Consider the following 23,044-nt stretch of genomic DNA (forward strand, 5'->3'; position numbering starts at 1 on the left):
TATTCTTACTATTAACTCAGAAATAAAGTACACACGACACTTACAAAATTGTTATTGCGTGGCAACAGTTAACTCGAATCTAAACTTTATGTACTATACTGCAAGTCATTCGTCATACAAACTAGCGTTAATGTAATTTGTTATTATGATCCTATCTAGTCCACATTCCTGATATACATATTATAATTAAGAATTATGGATGATAATGAAAATAATATTAATTTTAAAGTATTCAGTTAAATAGTATTTTGTAAATTTTCATGAAAAATAATTTTAAGTTAATTTTAAAAATTAATTTTTTTTAATTATAAATCGCCATTCAATTGTACTTATGTTATAAATATTTTTAATTTTACTTGGGAAGTCTCGTCTGCAGAATGAATAATTTTTATATACAATTATTAATTTTATAAACAATTCTTTTTTTTTTATACTTTGCTTAACTTCTCACAATTCATCGCTTGACCCTTCAGTACCCTGATCATGAGAGTTTTTTTACTCAGTCACTTTTAAAGTTTTTAATTTTTTAATCTGAAGGGTTAATATTTAAATAAAAATCAAAAATTTTTTGGATTATTACTCTAAAAAGTCAATTTAATTTTTATTTGATTCTTAAGTATTATACATTTTTTTTCTATTTTATTATTATTACAATAAATAATTTGTTACAAGTAACTTGAACAAAGTATCGCACTTATCAATAATTAAAAACTAATAATCTTTGTATAAATATTGATTATTGTTTTCTTTAAAAAATTATCTGAAAAATTTTATTTTAAAAATGAGTTAATTCTAAAAATATTGACGATCAATATTTTACAAAAAAAAAAAAAAGGCCTACTGCCATTTAAAAAAATTAAATAATAAAATTAACCTTTCTGTACAAAGTAATTTTCCAAAAAAAGGATCGTTATAAATCTTAAACTTTTTTTTAAAAAATTGATTTTTAAAAACAAAAACAATTAAAATCAATTTATTTATTTATTTACAGTTATTTATATCATTTTGTACAGATTTAAAGATATATATATATATATATATATATATATATATATATATATATATATATATATATATATATATATATATATATATATATATATATATATATATATATATATATATATATATTATAAATCAAAATATATAGATATATAAATATGAATAAAAAAAATATCAAATTTGTTTTGTATGAAACTAATAAATATATAAATATAAATATTTACTAGATAGATTTTTTAATTTACAATGAATTTATTGTAAATAAATAAATAAATATATATATCACGGAAGTATCAATATATGTGATTAATATTTAAATTTGAAAAAATATATTATATAAGATCAACAAGTCCAGAGCGTGAATTGACTAAAAAATTACAATTAATAGATGTGTAAAAAAATTTTCTAGCTGATAAATTCTAATTGAAAATAACAAAAGTAAATATTAGTATTGTACACGGAAAGAACAAAATGACACTGGATATCCTTCCATATTATACTCCATGATATCTGTGGTGAAAAAAAATTTCAGATAATAGCAAATGTAATCCTGATTATACTAAATAATTTTTAGATTATACTCGGTGTAATCTCCGATTTTATACAGTAATTTTTCTGGAAAAAATACCCCATATAATTTGAATTATACTCGGTAGAAATTGAGATTATACCCACGATATATCTATTATGTATTTTAAATATAAGGATAGTCAAATATTGTTTTAAATAATTATTACATACATAAAAAATATTTAAGAAGCATTAAAGCACAATTTTTCCGATAATTTGGGGATAAAATATTTTTTTTCGTTTCTTTAAACTTAAAAATGTTAGACGAAGAATTTCAGTAATAAAATTGAAATTCAAATTACTAAATCAAAATTGCAATGAACGACGGGTTGCGGTCAACCAGTCGGATTGATAATATTTTGAATTATCAAAACTTTAGAAAATTTAAAATTCCGCTACTTTCAAAATTTATAAAATACATTAACTTAAATAGAATATCAGCCGAAAAACAATTTTGTAAATTATAAAAAAACCAAGCTCTTGAATATAGATAACCATAAATCTTATATTCCTCAAGAGTTAAAATTAATTTAATTTCGAAAAAGGTTCCTTCTGATGTACATTCATCCGAATAATGATTCGGCCAAAAATTACTCATCCAAATGACTATATATTTACATTTTTCGGCTAAATAAATGTTCGTCTGTTCATTCATTTTGGCGTAAAAATTTTCGTTGTTGTTTTTTAATTTATTGAGACTTTGTGAATTTGAAAGATTCTATCAATATAGATTCAGTTTTTTCCTCTATTCAACATTATATTTTTCGGAATTTTAAAATTTGCAAAATGAATTATTTTAAATTAAATTTTATATTAACTTTCCAAGTTCTAGTAATTTATTAATTTGGAATGTTGTCAGTCTGAGTAGTTAACTGCAACCCTGAACGACATTATTCAAGACATGAAGACACAGTTTAAATATTTCTTTAGTTCGATTTTTTTAGCAACAAGTTGCATTATAACGGCAAAAAAAAATATTTTTACATAGCAAAAAATATAAATGGTCACATACTAATATTATTAACTGATTATTTAGTATAATCTGGATGATATTTGCTATTATCTGAAATTTTTTTTCGCCACAGATATCACGGAGTATAATATGGGAGTATATCCAGTGTTATTTTGTTATTTTTGTGTACTGTGAATTACTTAATTTAAAATTAATAATCGTTGAAAAAAAACTAGACTCAACAGCTGCCTTTAAATATTCAAACTTTTTTATAATTAGTTAATAAATTATAAAATTGTATAATTAAAAATTCTTTCGATTCACGCGATTCAGGATTACAGGAACTTTTATTTATTTAAAACAACTTGGAACACCATAAAAAAAATAAAAGGGATTTATTAATTATATAAATATTAATTAAAAGTTGTTGACAACATACTTGTAATATTTGTAAACAGTATATTGAAAAAATATTCATTTACTCATTTATATATATTTAAATCATAAATATTAATTACTTTCTACGTTATTACTATAACAGATTTTTTTTTTTTTTAAATTATTATTATTACCATTAAGAATATGTATATGTATATATAACATGAATATGAATATAAATATAAAAAAAAATATAAAGTTATTATATTCCATGAATCCATATGTATGTACAATAAACAATTTTGCACATTATATTTAAATTCTGCATATAAAATTGTTCTTTTTGGAAATTTAAAGCTTTCAAAGTCTTGACAATTTTTACAATTACTGTATTATTTATATTTATCATTTTAATGTTTATATTTTATATGGCACTTGAATTGAGTCATTCATATTTAAGTAGTCGTGTTTATTGTTTGAAGACATTAAAGCGTTGAGATCGTGTTTCAATTCGGTAAATGTTGGTCTACTTCGTGGTGATGAATTCCAACATGCTAACATTATGTTATATCTAGAATATTTATTATTAATAAAAATATTATTTTTCATTAAAATTTCGCGTGCCTAAAGGTAAAAGAGCTTATAACAATTTATGCGCCCTTTTACCTTTGCAAAAGTAAAAGGGCGCATATTTTTTTTTTATTGCCAATCAAGTAGTAGACACATTTTACACTTAAAATTGAAAAAAAAATTTTTTTTTAAAGTAAAAGGGCGTATAATTTTTTTTTGGTCAGTTTACAAAGGAACCTATTCGTAGTTTAAAAATGTGAAAAAAAAAAACATTTTATGGTAGTAGCGGCGTAGAACCTCAGCTGTACAATTTTTTAAAGTTACAAAAGAAAATATATCCAAAAAACAATTAAGTACTCGTGATTATTTTCTCGCTTTTTATTTTAAGAAATAGTTATAAAATTTAAAAACATGAACAATTATCATGAAATTATAATGTTTGAAGAAAAATGGGAAATTTTTAAATATTTAAATGTTATAATTTTAAAATATTACCATGTTTTAAAAAAAGCGGGAAATTTTAAAATATTTGAATGTTTAAAAAAAAACGGGAAATTTTTAAATATTTGAATGTTATCTATCATTGTGGTTTTTTTATTATTTAATTTTTACGTAATTTGTTTTTGATTGATTTATTTTTTATTTGTTTATATTAAACTTTGTAAATGAGACTATTATTTTAGCATAACTCGTCTTGTGAAATTATTATTTAACATTTGGTATCAAAATTACAATTTTTTTATGCGCCCTTTTACCTTTAAGTAGTACTTTTCTTAAAGCTTTAGGCTACCAACTTTTTTTTTTCACAGATTTTTACGTTTCGGACAATTTTAAAACGAATGGCAAAAAAAAATTTTTTTATACGCCCTTTCAGCACAAATCCCTATTAACCCTTAGCTATAAGCCCTTTTACCTTTAAGCACGCGATTTATTCATTTCAATTTTTTATGTAAAATTTAATTAACTTACAATTCTTGGCCGCAATTTGACGGCTTAGCCATTCGATAGTCAGATTTTAAATAGTGTAAAATCATATGTGTTGGGATTTCAGGATACGGATTGCATCCTAGTGTTACTATTTCCCACAAAAGTATTCCAAATGACCATCTATTTGAATTTTATTCATCACCAGGGAAGCAATTGTAATTTTTAACACAAAAATTAATTCAAATATTTTTAAATTTAGCCAGAACGTTACTAACAACTTATTTCTTTAATTAATTGATTAAAAAAAAATCCAACTCGTATTTATTTTTTTAATTAATTAATTAATTTATTTAAAGTTAAGTAAATATTTTTTTACTCACACATCACTTTGCGTCGTGTAAATTTGATGAGTCAAAGCTTCAATAGCCATCCACTTTATTGGTAATTTACCATTACCTTCTTTTTTGTAAACACTCTCGCAATAAATGTCGCGACTTAATCCAAAATCTGAAATTTTTACCGTGAAATCATCGCAAATTAGAACATTGCGGGCCGCCAAATCACGGTGGACTATTCGGTTGAGAGATAAATATTCCTGTAAATTAAAATCGTTTAATAATTAATTGAAATTTTTTATTTTATTGATGTTATTTAAAAAAGTTAAAAAAATTTTTTTAAATTTACTTTTTATTTTAATCCATCGCAAAATTGTTTAATAATTATTATACGCAAAGTTACATATATTAGAGAAAACGAGGTTAATAGTATGATAACAAGTCATAGATAATATTTACCATTCCGTTAGCGATTTGTTGAGCGAAATTCAATAAAGTTTCTACTGTTATTTCTTCACTGTCTTCAAGTAATTCTAAACAAAGAAAATTTTTTTTTTTTGTTATAAATTTCATTTTTAATGAGCATACATTTTTGACAATTTAATAGTATCGAAGATAATTATAAAAAATTTATAAAAACCTTGTTGTACATCATATAATTGATTCGATACTGATTTTTTATTCCCTAAAAACAAAAAAAAATATTGATTATTCAAAGTCAAATTTTCCAAACATCATGTTTAATAATACTAAAATCAGCAAATTATTTTGATAAAAATTGCACTTGTTATTTTTAAAATTATCTCTTTACAAAATTTTTCTTATGATTTTTTTGTAATAATTTTTTTTAATGAGATTTTTTGTAATAATTTTTCCTTAACAGAAAAATCAACAAAATTTTCATATGTTTATATTTTTAACAGCCGATCTCCTTTTTTTCTAGGATATAGATAATTAAAAAATCGATTACGTAGCAGAGCGTTTTTTTTTTAATTCTTCTTTATTTAAGAGAGAAATATAAAGCTGCAATCGTAGGGACCGGCTGTGAAGAGAATAAGAAAAATTTTGTTTCAAGGATAGGCATATCATAAAATCGATTTTTTTAGTGAAATTTAGTGTCATTGCAAAGGTCTTGACTTGAATTTGTGCCTTTTCAAGGTTTCATTTCATTCTCACCAATAGTCAATTTATTATGGTAAGTATTTAGGCTGCATTCGAAACTGCTCTATCTCTAGATATATAATTAAGAAATGTCCTCATATCTGGTGAAATACTGACATTTTTAAAGATATAAACTCACCTCGACATTAAACTCATTAAGACCTTTCATTTGATATATATATATATATATATATATTGGGATCCGTGGGAGGGGCGTGGCTTAAAATTTGACCGTCTGGTGGTAGAAAACCTAACTAGCGATTGTAGGATTATAGTATCAGCTGATCCGTTAAAGTACACGTTGATGTGAATAAAAAGTAATTAATTGAGAAATAAAAATGCGTGTGTCTATCCAAGAAATATGTAAATTTGGTTCTTCTACCCCCAATAGTAGAAACTTTATTGGTGGCGAAAATATAATTGATCGTGGTCATATATTAAATTGTGGTATCGTAAATAATAATAGTGAGAGTGATGTTTACCACCTTCTCGCATTTTGTTTACAAACAAGTTTAAAAAATGAACCTCACGAAATAAATGGCCAAATTTCAAAAGATGGCAAAATAATTGGTATGGAATGTTCATGTAAAGCTGGATTAGGAGGTACTTGCAAGCATATTGTGGGGGTGCTTTTGTTCTGTAACCGGTAATTATGACTTTTGATTTTTAAGTATTAAAATAAGTTCTTTCATAATTATTAAAATAATGACCTTATACATTATTTATGTAATAATTTTATCTTTTGCTCTTTCAGAAATGATCTGGAGAGTTTAAAAATCACTTGCACAGATAAAAATGTGTTTGGAGTGCTCCACATAAATCAGCCCTTGAAAAATACGATATGAAGCCTTTACTGGAGCACAATTGTTTTGATGTAAAAAAAAAAAAAAGTGTTGAGGGAAAATTAAAAAAAAATAAACTGCAATTAGAGAACTCTGAAACTACGACACCTACAAAAGAAGCTGATGATATGTCTTTGGCTTTAAATACTTCTAATCAACTTGATGGAACTGATGATGATTATGAAGAAAATTTTCGTAAGATAATGGTTGAAGATAACCCTTTATCAGCGTTAGCAAAACATATGTAAATAATTTTTCATCTTAATTAATTTGAAAAAATTTTTTATTGATTTTTTTGTAAATAGTTTACACTATGAATTTAATATTTTATGTTGCAATTAAGTTACAGTGAGATTATCATTATTCACTGATCTATTGAACTTGTTGTTTATCTTTTAGTGAATGAGAATTTGACTAATTAAATGTTGTTTCCCTTTGTTTTTTTAATACTAACTTGCAGGTCTGGAAGACATGCAACTTTGCAAGAAATTAATCATGATGACAATAATAATTTACTTTTACGCCCCGAAAACATTGGAGCAATTATTATTAATCAGAAGACATCACAATTACTTACAGATGTGAAAAATTTTCATAAAATTGATCCCATTAACACTTGTTGTTCCGCAGTTTTTAATCGATTGTCTGCAGATGCGATAACGATTTGTTCTAAAAGTACAGAGTTTTACTCTGTATGGCTAAGTGAACGAGAACATCGTATAATTGCCAGCAGAGCTTACTCATTATATACTTACTTTTTTAATAAAAAACCAGATTGGAGAAAAAAATCTACTGATTACTTCTATAGCTCATCATTCAGTAATTAAAATACAAAATACGGATTAGAACAAGAAACTTATGCACGCGAAGCTTATGAAAGTTGTATGTTAATGGAAGTCGTCCAATGCGGTCTAGTTATTTCGGAGTTAAATCCTTGGTTGGGATGTTCACCTGATGGGATTGTTTTTGAAAATAATAAACCATGGAAACTTATTGAAATTAAGTATCCCAAAGAAGGTAAAAAAAAAATATTGACGACACCGTAAAATCAATCAAGTGGCTAACTAACGAACATGATGCTTTAACTTAAAAAAAAAAAACATGTATTTTGCGCAAGTTCAAATAAGTATGGCAATACTTAATTTACCCTCTACGGATTTTATCATATATTCTTCTTTTGATAAGAATATAAAAATAATACCTGTTCGTTTTGATGAAAAATTTACAAAAATTTATTGATAACTTTAAAAAAAATTTATTTTAATAAGATGATACATAATATATGTCTGAGAGAAAAAGAAAAAGATGAAAACCAAAAAGAAAATCAATAAAATGTTATTTTTTCATTATTTATAAACTTTATTTTTATTTTATATTTTTATAAAATAAGTTAACAATCAATAAAACATTTATATAAAACTATTTTGTTGTTTTAATCCTGAATGAATTTTTCATCTTTCAGAATAGGTTGACTTAAATTTACAATGGCACAAATTATAGTAAAAATTTCTTCAATTTTATGCACAAGACCAATAGGCATTTTCGACGATAGTATTTCAAAAATTTTGATCCGCTGGTTACTCCGTTCCACATGTACACGAGCTTTTGCTATTTTGCGACCGTTCATGGCTTCCATTTTCGAAAATTGTATTTTATCCTTAAGAAAAGGCGGTGAAATAAGTTTCACGTCATTTTTTTGGCATAAATCATCAACAGTAAAACCCCGATCAGTCATCACAGCATCCTTTTTGTCAAATTTTTTAATTATTTCACTTTGCTCAAACACAGCATTATCAGAAGCCCGACCACCGTAAGGCTTACTAATAAATGAAATTAATCCAGCAGGCGTGACAGCAGTCATAAATTTAACAGTGTAACAATTTTTGTAACGAGAATAAGTTACAATTTGGCAGCATAAATTTTTTGGTCTTTGAATTGGAATTTCTGTGCAATCAATCACAGCACGAACATTCTCAAATCCTACAATATCAAGAGGAATATTTTTAAGAATACTCTCTTTGCTAGGCCATAATATTGCTGGCTTTAAACATTTGTATAAAATATCAATCATATGAAAAATTCGATCTTTACAAATCTCTGGAGTATACGACTTAAACAAAATAGCTAGAAGAGCATATGACATATTTTGTTTTAACTTCATAAACGTCATTATGATAACTTCCAATGAATCTAATTTTGCATAAGAATGTGATGTTGGAGGTCTTTGTTTATCTACTAATTTTATTATCGTATACAATAAACAAAAATTTGGAATTCCTGTTAAAGTACTAAGTTCATGATCATTTGAAATAAATTCTGAAAATTTTGGAATAAAATTATCTGTACGCACTTGAGTTCCAACATCGTTAAACTTTTTCACACTCATTTCAATATTACGTTTTGTACACAATTCAAACTTTTCTATCACCTTAATCAATGTTAAATTATTTTCAGTTACTGTTTTTTTTTTCTAGGCGAGCAGAGAGAGTTGTTTTCTGAATTTTCAGTTAAAATAACTGAAGATAGTCGAGGAAAAATGATTTTATCACCAATATTTATACCAATTTCGCTCAGATTTTGTACAATTTTGTCGATAACGGACTGAATACCACAGTCAAAAGTTTTCACTGCTTGTTCTATGCCAGATAATTGATCATTTTGGAGACCCAAGTCTTCTTCTTTTTCTTCTTCTGCTGTTACTTTTTCTCTTGATTTTTCTTTATCACTTCTTTGCTTAGTTACATTATTTGAATCCTCAAAGCTTTGTAGATTATCATTATAATGGTTATCACTAGATATTGTTGCTGTTTGCTCATTTGCGTTGATATTTTTTTTATGTTTCAAAGATGATCTTCTTATTTGTCTCTCTTCTCGCTGAGACGATAGAGTATGATTAAGCTTATCTGAGCAATCAACAGAGCTCTTAGGCAGATTAATTGATGGTACAGCTGTTTTCTTCAAATAATGCTGCTATTTGACTGGAAAATGAATAAAGTTATAATATTAATCCAATCCAATCCAATGAGAATCGAGATTTAAAAATTATTAGATTATAAGTTACAGTTTATACATACCAGAAGGAATATAATCATGTTCAGTAAAATGACGTGAACATACTCGCATAGACGGTGACACTTTTTTCCCATTCTAAGAACTTTTATCCAAGCATCTCTTCTGTCGATTAACTCTTCAGCATTAAAAATATTTAAAATTTTCACAAAACTGTCATTTTTTTTAGGAAATACATGAAACCGAACTGTTTCATACTTAGAAGCATGACTTTTACACCCATAAACACAACAGTATACATTACTTTTATTTTTATGAGGAGAAAATTCCATACTTACGAAAATAATAATATACGTATATAAATTTTTTTTAAATCAAGTTCAATATTTATTTATTTAAAATTTAACTTAAAGCTTATGTCCCTTGAAAATATTAAATTTTAAATAAAAAAAGATTGTTGTCATAGAAATGACAGTTATCATTTGGTTGAGTATCCTACAATCGTTAGTACAAAATTTGACCACCAGATAGCGTATTTAAATGCTCAGTTTCCCAATATATATATATATATATATATATATATATATATATATATATATATATATATATATATATATATATATATATATGTATTTATGAAAAATATATAAAAATGCATGTGGGTACTCAAATGAAAGCTCTTGATGAGTGTAACATCGGGATGAGTTTATATCTTAACAAATGATGACACTGAAGTTGGCAGACATTAAAAATTATTTTAAAATTTTATAATTATGCAATTATTGAAAAAAAAAATTCTACATGTGAAAGTTAATAAAAATTACAAATGAAAATTTAAGAAATTTTAAGAAGTGCTTTTTTATTGTAATTAATTTGTTATTAAAATTTTTAAAATTGACAGCTGACGGCTAACTTCAGCATTATAAAAATGTTATTAATTAAGAAATGATATTGTATCTTGTCAACTATTAACATTTTTAGAGATATAAGCTCACTCCGACATTACACTAATCGAGACCTTTCATTTGAGTACCCACATAGATTTTTGATATATATATATATATATATATATATATATATATATATATATATATATATATATATATATATATATATATATATATATATATATATATATATATATATATGAAAAATATATCAAAATGCATGTGGGTACTCAAATGAAAGCTCTTGATGAGTGTAACATCGGGATGAACTTATATCTTTAAAAATGTTAATATTGAAGAAAGTACAGTGCCATTCAACATAAGTCATTATTTGATAAAACAAAATTTTAATTTTTTTTAATTCACAAATCACGGCAGTCACACAGTGACTGCATAGTTGCAAGTTATTGATTAAATAATTAAATAAACATACATGATAGTGGAAAATAACTTGGATTCTGGCAGGAATTGTTCAGTGGCTTATCCTTTTTTTGTCTATTCAACAGCATTTTTTCCCATTTCTAAATAATAAAATCAATTTTAATAATTTACTTATTCTTTCTTCTTTCAAACAATTTACTAACTTATTCTCTACTTACATCTCTGAGGAAACTTTGTAAATCCCCGCGACTGCAATATTCAACGATTAGCATCGGCCTTATATTTGAAGTGCAGCATCCAATTAATGAAGCAATATTTTTATGAATCCCAGCAGATTTCATAATGGCAATTTCTTGGTGAAAATTTTTTATTTCTTCAGAACTTGAACAGTCTATTGTAAAAAATTTTTTTTAATTCAGTAAAATAATCTAGTAAAATAATTTTCTTAAAACAATTACCTTTTAGCATTTTAACAGCAACATGAATTGATTCATATTGGTCAACTTTAAGTAAACCAAGTCTTACGATACCAGAAATACCGCTACCCAATTCATCTTTTATTCTTAATTGTACTGGAAGTATTTCAAAATTATCTGTTTTTAATAATACATCATTGTCTATTTTGTTGTCACTTATCAAAGTTGGTTTTAAATATTTCTTATATAATGGGTTCAGATTTAATGTTTTTTTGATATTCTGTAAGTAAAAAATTTTAATTATTTCAATAAAAATTATAGAAGTAATAATAAATTATACAGAAATTAATTACAGAGCAATATTTATTTTGTCTTCGAAGTTTCTCATTTTTACGACGTTTTAGGTAAAAAAGTATGACTACTATCAGAATTGTGGTGATAATGACTATTGGAGAGATTATTATTATTTCATTGAATACTGAAAATAAAAAAATTAATTCTTCAAGTAATTGATATTTTTAAAAATGATTGTGTGTTTACTTTTTAATACATACCTGCTACGGGATAATTTTCAACACGATCAAATGTTTCAAAAATAGAAACTGGTGTACTAATACCACCATGAGATTCAGCTATAATACTTATCATGTAATTTATTCCAGTTTTATTCACTGAAACGTTAGCTTCCGCTGCATCCTAAAACAAATTTTATTTAAAATTCATTTATCGAAAAAACATTCTTCTTTATTCTGCTAATTTTTTTTTTTTCCAATTCTATCGAGCAATTTTACATGCTTTAAATTAGAAGTAAGCCTGAAAATCGCTAATATTTTTATTAAATATCTCTCATTCTACGCTGATAGAAAAAATTTCTTTTGAAAAAAAAATTTTGTAATAAGAAATTAATTTGTCGAAAATTTTCTCACAGTAATTTTCTTATTATAAAAAAAAAAAGTTTTCTACATGTGGAAAAAAAAAAATTTTGCATAAAAATTCGCAAGTTGTCTATCTGAAATTGTTTTTTTTTTTCCAACTCTAGAAAATTTTTTCTAGAGGGGTCAATCTATGCTGGGCCATGTTAAATTATTTTCTTTTTCTTTTAGATCAAATTGATCAATTTTTTTTATGTTCTTTTCAAAAAAATATATTAAAAACACAAAAAAAAATGTAAAATATAAATCTTATCCGAAAACATGAAAGCCAATTTTTTTCCAACTTTCAAAGGCAAAAAAGTTATTGAAATCTTTATTTTTTTCCTTCACAAAATTTTTTATCATAAATGCGCAGTAAAAACAAGCAGAATATAAAAAATTTTTAAATGCTAATTTTTCACCAAGTCATGGTCCAAAATGAGGTTGACCCCACTTGTAAATAATTAGCAATTTTTTTTCTAAGAAATAAAACTATTGAAAATTTTTTATAAATTAATTTTTGGCACAACAATACTCAGATTTTTTTATAAGAAATTTTTTCTCCCAGTATCGTTTATCAAATTTTCTTCATCTGAAATTTTCTTTAAATTTTTTTGACAAGGTAAATTTTTAAAATTGTCATACCTATACGGAAAAAACAAGATGACACTGAATATCATCCCAGATTATACTCACTGATATCTGTGGTGAAAAAAAATTTCAGATAATATTAAATATAATCCTGATTATACTAAATAATTTTTAGATTATACTCATTGTAATCTGGATTATACTCATTGTAATCTGGATTATACTCATTGTAATCTGGATTATACTCATTATAATCTGGATTATACTCATTATAATCCTGTTTATACTCATTGTAATCCAGATTATACTGCGTAATATCTGGATTATATTTATTGTAATCTGGATTATACTAACTACTATCTAAAAAAAATTTTTCACTCAATATAATCTGGGATGATATCCAGTGTCATCTTGTTCTTTCTGCGTATCTCTGACGATTCCATTTTTTTCTAACTACCTTAAATTAAAATAATAATAAATCTAAAAAAACTATCAACACATACCCCTGGAAGAAAAATCAATTGAGGTTCTTCAGACCTATTAAATATAAAAATTTGAATAGTATAACTATCAGGCATAAGTTCCGGTTCGTCCCAAATAATAGTGAAATTACACTTATCTTGATAATGACGAACTCGAGATACATTTAATCCAGTCACTGCAGCTGGTGCTAATATTTTCATCAACATAAATACGAATATTTGTTCCATAATCTGATAATGTGAGTTTTTTAAGTAGCAAGTAAATAAATAAAATACAAATACTTACGACAGACAGTTAAATTTTTATGAACATCCAAACAACCCGGCGTTGTAAAACTGTAAGTCAAATTTTTACTGCTTGACAAAATACCTTGATTTTTAGCAGATATTATTAACGTGTTATTTTGATTGTAATCAAGGCCATTGAGATAAAATTTAAAGCCTTTCGTCTAGACAAAACATACAATATTTTTATTGAAGCTATCAAATAAAAATTCTTTTAGTACAAGTGATTGATTATCGATAACTTACTGCATTAAAACTTCCAATAGATAAACCTCCATTGCGTGTTAACGACAGAACTTCATAGAAACAACTAAGATCTGAAATTATTAAAAATTAATTTAAATATCTACTTCATTTTTGTAAAAATAGGAAAAAATTACAATTGTAATATCATGATTCATGACCAGACTTTCAATACGCTCACTTTGATAATTTTACATTTAAGACTTTACGATGTTACATCGTAAAAATGTGGATAAAAGTAAATTATGAAAGCGACGATATTCAAAATCATGAAAATTAAATTACCAGAAAAAAAAAATAAAAACTAACACATTTAGAAGATTTAACAAACTATAAGTGCAATTTTTTAAAAATATTTTTTTAGTTCTAATTTAATTTTTGAAAATATTTAAAAAATATTTAAACTTCTGCTGAAGTCACATTCAAAAAAATCAAATCCTGGATAACGATGAGATAATTGTAATTTTTCCTAAAACTTTTTTTTTCAATGTAATGATGAAGATAAGATTAATCAAAATTTGGCGATAATATAGCCCTGATTAAAAAAACAAATCAAAAAATATTGGAAATAATACAATTTGAATTATTTTCAATACTTTTTAATTCTTTGACTTATGAAAAGTTAACATTGTCAATTGTACTTTTGATATTTATTTTTTCTAAAGACTGGTTTTATGATACTTTATATTTTTAGTTTTTATTAGCTATCTAGTCTAATACAACAATTTTTTATCTAATTTTTTCGGAATATTGTTAGCCTGTACTTCCCTCCAGGCATAAACAAATTATCGTCAATTCATATCTAAATCTGTCATTAAAGATAAATTTGACTGAAAAAATGCCTGGAGGGAAATACAGGCTAACAATATTACCAAAAAATTAGATAAAAAATTGTTGTATTAGACTGGACAGCCAATAAAAACTAAAAATATAAAATTTTATCTTAAAATCTTAATCAAGCGCAGAAAATGTAAATAAATTAAAATTTGGCCGCAGGAATTCAGGACAATAATTTTAAACGACTACTAAACTACAAATATTTAATAATATTATAAACTGTGAACTACACAGTAAGTGAACTACACAGTTTTCAGTCATCTATATATATATATATCCTGAAAAAAAAAATTCTTGACTGAAATATACATTTTCTTGGCTCAAGAAAATATTAAGGAAGGTTGAAAATTTCTTGAATTAAGTTAAAGTTTTTCGAGTCAAGAAAATTTTCTTGATCCAAGAAAATTTTTTCTTGCTCCAAAATAATTTTCGTTTTCCTTAAAATTTTCTTGGCACAAGAAATTTGTTTTTTGTGTGTAGGAGACTTTCTATAGATATAGTCACCCATCACGATATCTCTGGAACTATAAGACTTAGAGACTTGAAATTTGGCAGGAATATTCCTTTCGCCGAGTAGAGGTCAGCTAAGAACTGATTTTACAAAATTCCACCCATAAGGAGTGTTGCGGGGGCGTTAACAATGGAAAATTCCCGTTTTTAAACTATAGTTCCTATCGACTCCAAATTTGGTATAAATCTTCTATAAAAGATGTATAGAAATGATCTATAAACGAATTTTACGATATGTTACCTCACAGAGGGTTATGGGGGTGGGTATTAACAACCAAAATTTTTAATTTTCAAGCTATAACTCCTAAAGACTCCAAATTTTGTAGGAATTTTCTGTAAGTGATGAAAAAATAATTTATGAACGAATTTTACGATATTCTACCCCAAAGAGGATTGCGGGGGTGTTAATAATGAAAAATTCCCGTTTTTAAGCTATAGCTTCTATCGACTCTAAATTTGGTAGGAATCTTCTGTAAGAGATATAGAAAAAGTCTATGGGCAAATTTTACGATAACTCATGTCATAGGGGTTTGCGAAGGTGGGTGTTAACATTAAAAATTTTTGATTTCCAAGTTATAGCTCCTATAGACTCCATATTCTCATTTCAAATTTTTTTCTTCGTGTCAATCATTATTCATTTTTGAAAAAAAGCCACGTAAACATTATAATGATTACACATTGAAAGTTACAATGAATATTAGCTGGAATAATTACATGGATAAAAGTTATATGCTAATTCGATGAAATTTGGAATTTGTGAAAGTCAAGACAATACTCTAATTAAATTTCAAGTTTAGATCTAAAAATAGAATTCTATAAAATACCCAGCGAAGCGGGCAGGTAACAGCTAGTTAATCAATACGGAGTTTGAAATTATTGTCCTGAATTCCTGTGACTAAATTTCAAGTTATTGTCAATTATTTTGAATTTTTTTTTTTTAACTAGAAAGATTACAACTTTTTAAAAAATTGTCATTATTTATGTAGCTAATAGTTTTTATTTACGAAAGATCAAACCTCCTTGATAGATAATTATATTTTATCTTAAACTAAAAATTTCAATAAAGGATTTGTTAATTTATTGTTTAACATTCCAGATAATTATTTTATGTTAATGAAAAAAAAAAAGATGACACCCTAAAGTATCTAGGCTCCGGGGGGATTCGAACCCCCGATCTCCTGTTTACTAGACAGGCGCTTTAACCAACTAAGCCACGGCGCCGCGACATTTGGTATCAAATTACTCATACTTTTATATTTCTGATTTACATAAATGGTGAAGAAATTTCAGAAATAATTTTAAAAGATTAAACTTTTGTAAAATTAGAGTGTTAATAATTATTACTAATTAGTTACCTTCTCCGGGTGTTAAAGTAATATCCGCTTGCAAATGCGTTGAATTTTTTTCAAGTATTGTAGCATTTACTAAAATTTCTTTCACTCGCTCAGGTTCAGTGTTTACTAAAAAAAGAATAATTTTCAAAAAACATAGATTTAGATAAAAGAAAAAATTTTTGCTGCCTCCGGCATGTTTTTATTAGAAAAATTGTTATTTTGTAACTAAAAAAAATTTATTACGAAAGTCAAAAAACATTTCTATTTGTGTTTGATTATAGTATCGGAAACATATATTAATTGATATTAATATATTCTTCTTTTAAAAATTAACAGATTAATTTGTTCATTTCAACAAATTTTTTAGTCATGGAATCCTTTTTTAGACATAATTTTTTATTTTTTTTTTATTGCATAATATTTAAAGTAATAAATAATTGTTAAATAATCTTACATCCTGTTGTAGTAAACCAATCAGTTATTTCTGGTTCCGAAATTCCATCTTCAGTTATTCGACGTGCGCGGTACCGATACTTGAACCCAGGAAGTAAATTATCGAATAATGAAATTTTTTCGTTGACCTTGAAATTATAAAATATACAATTATAATTATTCTAATTAATTTTGAAAATTTGTGGGATTATTTAAAATTAATTACGTACAACGCGTGCATTATTCCAAGTTCCATTAGCAGCACTTTGCTCGATAAAAAATAATCCCGGATTGTGTGAAATACTCAGAAGATTAATGTCCTTGCAATGCAAAGTTGCATTGAAATCAGCGCTTGTAAAAATAATTTTAAATCCTAAAAATACAAATTTTTTTTAATTTATTATGTTTAATCGTTTTTACTTTCAAGAACATGATTAATTTACCTTGAGGATAAAAATTTCCATAGCAATCATTTCGACACGAACTCTGAAAAAAAATATACAAATTAGTTTAATAACAAATTTTTAAACAAAAAAAATGTGTCTTTTTTCATAAATAGATTATGTAAGTGCAATAAAATCTAGCGATGGATTTCCCGATGAAAAAAGTTAACTGTTTAGAAGCGATTGGACTTAGTTGACATTGAGGATTTTAAAATACATTTAATCCTTGTCTACCGATTCAGTTGATATGAAAATTATTCTGATGCGGGTAAAATAATTTTAAATTGATGCTAAATACACCAGACATTTCCAGTATTTACGTAAAGTGTATGGTAATTTTTCAAGATAACCTTCATGGATGTTGAATATAAGAAGTGTTTTAATATAAAATAATTGAATTTATATCAAAGTTAACAGTCACTTAATCTTCTTGTAATTTTTTTAATAAATAAATTTTTTCCAAAAATTATTCTTAAAAAATTGCTTTTATTTTTAAAAATTTTTACATGTCAATTTTTTTGCCGTAATTTCTTAATAACTTCTTTGAGGATTCAATATCTGCTTTCATAACAAAAATCAAAAATACGACACTAAATAATTAATTCATGTGAAATATCATCAATTAAAAATTAATTTTCATTTTCATTATTTGTATTTATATTAAATTCAAACATAATTTAAAATATATTATTGTTTCTATTAATGTATAATGCCGATCGGGGTTTTTTTTGCAAAAAATGGATAAATAAATAAATAATTTATTTGTTAAAAATGCAATGCATGGATAGAAAATATTTATGGAGCATTTAAGCACAATTTTTCCCAAAATTTGAGACTGGAAAATTTTTGGTAAATATTTTCAAGTGTCGTCATCATTTTAATTTGAATTTTTTTCAACGAAATTTCTATTTAATTTTATTGATATATATTTTTTTTTAAATACATAAAAAAATGAACAATTTAGAAAAAAAAATTAACTATCTCAATTTTAACAAATTTTACAAATTTTCAAAAAAATTTATAAATTACAAAAGAAAAAAGTTGAATATCACAATTTTCGAAAAAATTATATAATCCAAGATTCTACTGAGTATAATTCAAATTATACGGGATATTTTTCGGATCATATCCAGTGTAATCTTACGCGGTATAACCAGAAAAATTACTTGGTCAAATCGGAGATTACACTGAGTATAATACAAAAATAATTTAGTATAATCTGGATTATATCTGATATTATCTGAAATTTTTTTTCACCACAGATAACACTGAGTATAACATGGGAAGATATGCAGTGTAATTTTCTCCTTTCCTTGAAGGTATTCACAAAAACTATTAATGTAATTTTAAAAAATTTTTTTTACGATTTATTTAGCAAAAAAAAATCTCTAAAAATTGACAGCTGTCGACTAATTTTACATGATCCTAAAGTTAGCCGACGTTTTGAATTTTTAGATTTTTTTTTTCAATTATTAAATTAAAACAAAAAAAAAAACATTTTTTAAAAATTGCACTCAGAATTTTTCATATTTTTTACAAATGAAATTTTTATTTATTTTTTTATAATAATTTTTTGAATAAAAAAAAATTCTAAAAATTTTTAGATGTCGATTAACTTAATTTTCATAAATTTTCCTTTCATATATTATTTCTGTAAGCAAACATAAAACTTTTTTTTAAATCTTATATTTGTGAATGAAGTTCAGCAATGTTTACTCTACAGAACAAATTAGACACGGTTTGAACATAGTTATTCTCCCATTCCCCTTAGTATAATCTGGATTATATTTGATGTTATCTGAAATTTTTTTTTTACCACAGATAACACTAAGTATAACATGGGAGGATATGCAGTGTAACTTTGTTCTTTTCGTGTATCTGCTAAATTAATTTTCATTTAAATTTGCTTTGTGAATTAACCATGAATTTTTTTTTTTTTAATAAACGATTTAATTATAATTTAAAAAAAAAATCGATTGCAAGGCTTTTTTTTTTTTATCTAATATAACTATACCTCTATCGTCAATAAAAATTTATTCGGTGAATTTTAAGTAGTTATCTAAATTAACTGTTGAAGCTGATTTAAATAATTGTTCACATCTGTGTAAATTTAAATAGTTTAAAAACGTAGACGGTTTTCAGTTTAAGAACCTTTATGTTATTTTTTTCATTATATACATCTTAATTATATATATTATTTACACAGAGTGTCACGTCAATTGTAACAAATAAAAATAAAGTAAATGAACTTGTTTTTCATAATCGCTGTCGCGTTGATTATTAGTTAATTACCATTTATATTGAAGAACAAATAACCTTGCTATTTATTTTAAAAAGTAGATACGACAAGTATTATTTCATACTTTTAATTAGTGTAAAAAAGAAATAAAACTTATAATATCATATTAAATTTTATATAATTCAAGTTTAGTAGAATTTTATTAAATCAGATAGTCTACACGAAAATGAATATTTCTTCGCAAGTAAAATTTAACTTTTAGATACTTGCGTTTCGATTTTTATTGTGATATTGATATAGTTATTTTACCTTATACTCGAATTTAAATCTTTTTACAAACATTCACATATATATACACGCGTTTATTAAGCGCCAACTGTGTCAACTAATCGTCAGGTTAATAATTGGTTTCTTCGCGATATGAATAATTTTAGGCGGATATTAAAGATAAAAAACTTGTAAATAAAAAAATAAAAATATATATATAAATACATATAATAAAAACGTTTATAAATCATTATAAATTATTCACATAAAATAATTAAAATTTAATTTTTTTATAAATAATATAATAAATCGGATTTAATTGATGTTATTTTTTCTTTACAAAAATTTTTAAAGATATTTAAAATAATATCAAATTTTAATTAATAAAAATTTACAATTTATAATTTAAAATAATTCATTTTTATATTTGACAAAATTAATTTTTTTTGAAATATTATTAATGATTTGTAAAATTACTTACATCGTTACAACTATTAATACAATCAGCAATTTTAATTGGGTTGAAAATTTCTCCAAAAGTCCATCCAATAAATAAAAACCAAACAATAAAATACATATTTTAATGTTAAAAACAACGATTAATACAGAAATTCATAATTTACTATTTATCGCATATAATAATAACACTAACAACAGTAACATTTTGAAAGACAATTTTTAAAATTGCAATTAAAACTTTCCTGTTATTTTTATTTATATATTGTATGTAGTTATAATATAAGTTTACTCCTCATATTTTTTTATCTAATTCTAACTACATTTATCGCATACTTTTTCTACCAAGTACACGATTATAAAAATAAAACGAACTAATTTGTTTGTTATTTTCTATGTTGTTTAAGAACAAAATAAAATTCACGTATCCGCATTTTGGTATTTTATAAAAAAAAAATTTTTATTAAATTTCTCGTGATTGAAATTTTTCAGTTTATAAATTTATTTAAATATTGCACTCGTTTTAGAATTTAAAGTGTTGAATAACAATGCAAATACAGGTAAAGCTTGAGAACAAACACGATGAGCTATTAACGAGTGTTAAACGCGGTATGACCGATCAAGTGGAACTAAAATAAATTATACATATGTTCGGTATATATTCCTTATACCTTATACTTTGTTTAGAATAATAAAAATTATTTGGTTAATTTTTTCAGAAAATTATCATTTTTAAGAGCTTTCCATGAATGAGTAGAAACTCGTGACATTTATATATATATATATATATTTTTTTTTTTATTAAATAAATATCAAAGCTCGTAAAATTCTCGAAGAATTTTATTGTCTTTTTAAAAAATTTTTAAAATATTAGATTAAATATTATTTAATACTTAAGTGAGCAAATATTGTTTGTAATATTTTCACTATATATTATTTAATAATTTAATTTAAGTTATAAGACAATATTTTGATAAAATTATTTGGTTTTTTAATTATTTTAAGAATAATGAGCCGAAAAAAATTTAATATTATTAATTAATTGATAAATAAGTAAAAACATATACATTGAAGTTTAAATTTAAATTATAAGTTTAAATTCAATTAAACTATTTGATGAATCAATATTTACTTGAAAATTACTTTTTATTTGAAAATTATCACTGAGTGTAAAAAAAAATAAAATTTTAACAATACAAAAAAATAAATAAATTGTGTATTTGATTTATATGGTAGCTTTGATTATTAATATTAAAGATATGAAAATTTTTTAATGATATTTTGAAATTCAGTGATAAATAACGCATTCAAAGTTAATTAAAAGTACAAAATAGAACAATTAGCGCGTTCTTTTAAAAATGATCACTATAATTTATTACAGTATTGAATTACAGCGGAAGTAAACGTTAAATAATCCTATAATATTCAACACCACTTGATTTAGTTGCACTAGTATCAAGACGTTAATTATGACTGCTATAATTTCTTGTAATCGGATGGGTAGTTTTCAGTCAGAATGGGGGAATAACTATGTTTAAACCGTGTCTAATTTGTTCTGTAAAGTAAAGACTGCTGAAATTCATTCAAAAATATGAGATTTAAAGAAAAGTTTAATGTTTGCTTACAGAAATAATACATGAAAGTAAAATTTATGAAAATTAAGTTAATCAACATCTAAAAATTTTTAGAATTTTTTTTTATTCAAAAAATTATTATAAAAAAATAAAAAAAATTTCATTTGTAAAAAACATGAAAAATTCTGAGTGCAATTTAAAAAAAATTTTTTTTTTGTTTTAATTGAATAATTGAAAAAAAATCCAAAAATTCAAAACGTTGGCTAACTTTGGTATGATATAAAATTAGTCGACAGCTGTCAATTTTTAGAGATTTTTTTTTTGATAAATAAATCGTAAAAAAAAATTTTTTAAAATACATTAATAGTTTTTGTGAATACCTTCAAGGAAAACAGAAAATTACACTGCATATCTTCCTATGTTATACTCAGTGTTATCTGTGGTGAAAAAAAATTTCAGATAATATCAGATATAATCCAGATTATACTAAATTATTTTTGTATTATATTCAGTGTAATCTCCGATTTGACCAAGTAATTTTTCTGGTTATACCGCGTAAGATTACACTGGATATGATCCAAAAAATATCCCGTATAATTTGAATTATACTCAGTAGAATCTTGGATTATATAATTTTTTCGAAAATTGTGATATTCAACTTTTTTCTTTTTTAATTTATAAATTTATGTGAAAATTTGTAAAATTTGTTAAAATTGAGATAGTTAATTTTTTTTTTTTAATTGTTCATTTTTTTATGTATTTTTCAACAAACAATATATCAATAAAATCGAATAGAAATTTCGTTGAAAAAAATAAAAATTAAAATGGTGACCACACTTGAAAATATTTACCAAAAATTTTTCAATCTCAAATTTTGGGAAAAAATGTGCTGAAATGCTCTATAAATATTTTCTATCCATGCATTGCATTTTTAACAAAGTAATTACAAT

General features: G+C 24.3%; 2 protein-coding genes and 1 non-coding gene across 4 annotated transcripts; 1 reads left to right on the top strand and 2 right to left on the bottom strand.

Annotated features, from left to right (window-relative positions):
* Nucleotides 1-1,205: 1,205 nt before the first annotated feature.
* On the bottom strand, nucleotides 1,206-21,156 carry LOC141532540 (tyrosine-protein kinase receptor torso-like). Its single transcript, XM_074250923.1, has 18 exons — nucleotides 20,546-21,156; nucleotides 17,559-17,601; nucleotides 17,346-17,488; nucleotides 17,138-17,264; nucleotides 16,705-16,809; nucleotides 14,006-14,076; nucleotides 13,761-13,923; nucleotides 13,496-13,662; nucleotides 12,045-12,186; nucleotides 11,844-11,968; nucleotides 11,533-11,770; nucleotides 11,293-11,465; nucleotides 11,127-11,214; nucleotides 5,375-5,419; nucleotides 5,194-5,267; nucleotides 4,780-4,994; nucleotides 4,442-4,579; nucleotides 1,206-3,473 (listed from the first exon to the last, which is right to left on the bottom strand). Exons 1-18 carry the CDS (start codon nucleotides 20,639-20,641, stop codon nucleotides 3,320-3,322), a joined length of 2,307 nt encoding a protein of 768 aa, XP_074107024.1. The 5' UTR covers nucleotides 20,642-21,156; the 3' UTR covers nucleotides 1,206-3,319.
* Nucleotides 6,191-7,744, top strand: LOC141532541 (uncharacterized). 2 transcript variants are annotated; one of them, XM_074250924.1, is made up of 3 exons: nucleotides 6,191-6,541; nucleotides 6,650-6,981; nucleotides 7,198-7,744. In XM_074250924.1, the coding sequence occupies exons 2-3, from the start codon at nucleotides 6,737-6,739 to the stop codon at nucleotides 7,562-7,564; spliced, it is 612 nt and encodes a 203-aa protein (XP_074107025.1). In that variant the 5' UTR covers nucleotides 6,191-6,541; nucleotides 6,650-6,736; the 3' UTR covers nucleotides 7,565-7,744. Both variants share the same exon structure in this region, with proteins under 2 accessions (XP_074107025.1, XP_074107026.1).
* On the bottom strand, nucleotides 16,497-16,570 carry Trnat-agu (transfer RNA threonine (anticodon AGU)). Its single transcript has one exon. It is a non-coding gene; the product is annotated as a tRNA-Thr (tRNA).
* Nucleotides 21,157-23,044: the final 1,888 nt, after the last annotated feature.

The sequence above is a fragment of the Cotesia typhae genome, unplaced genomic scaffold (assembly GCF_013202065.1).
Source record: "Cotesia typhae breed Kobodo isofemale line unplaced genomic scaffold, CoteBio_Ctyphae contig_65, whole genome shotgun sequence".
Taxonomy (NCBI): domain Eukaryota; kingdom Metazoa; phylum Arthropoda; class Insecta; order Hymenoptera; family Braconidae; genus Cotesia; species Cotesia typhae.

What these genes read in the sequence shown, in the direction of transcription:
- LOC141532540 (XM_074250923.1), bottom strand. Translation starts at nt 20,641, where the DNA reads ATGTATTTTATTGTTTGGTTTTTATTTATTGGATGGACTTTTGGAGAA. An exon ending in GTATTAATAGTTGTAACGAT is followed by an intron (nt 17,602 to 20,545) that starts GTAAGTAATTTT and finishes ATTTTTTTTCAG; the next exon opens with AGTTCGTGTCGAAATGATTG. An exon ending in TAAAAATTTAACTGTCTGTC is followed by an intron (nt 13,663 to 13,760) that starts GTAAGTATTTGT and finishes TGAAAATATTAG; the next exon opens with CACCAGCTGCAGTGACTGGA.
- LOC141532541 (XM_074250924.1), top strand. Translation starts at nt 6,737, where the DNA reads ATGAAGCCTTTACTGGAGCACAATTGTTTTGATGTAAAAAAAAAAAAA. An exon ending in TCAGCGTTAGCAAAACATAT is followed by an intron (nt 6,982 to 7,197) that starts GTAAATAATTTT and finishes ACTAACTTGCAG; the next exon opens with GTCTGGAAGACATGCAACTT.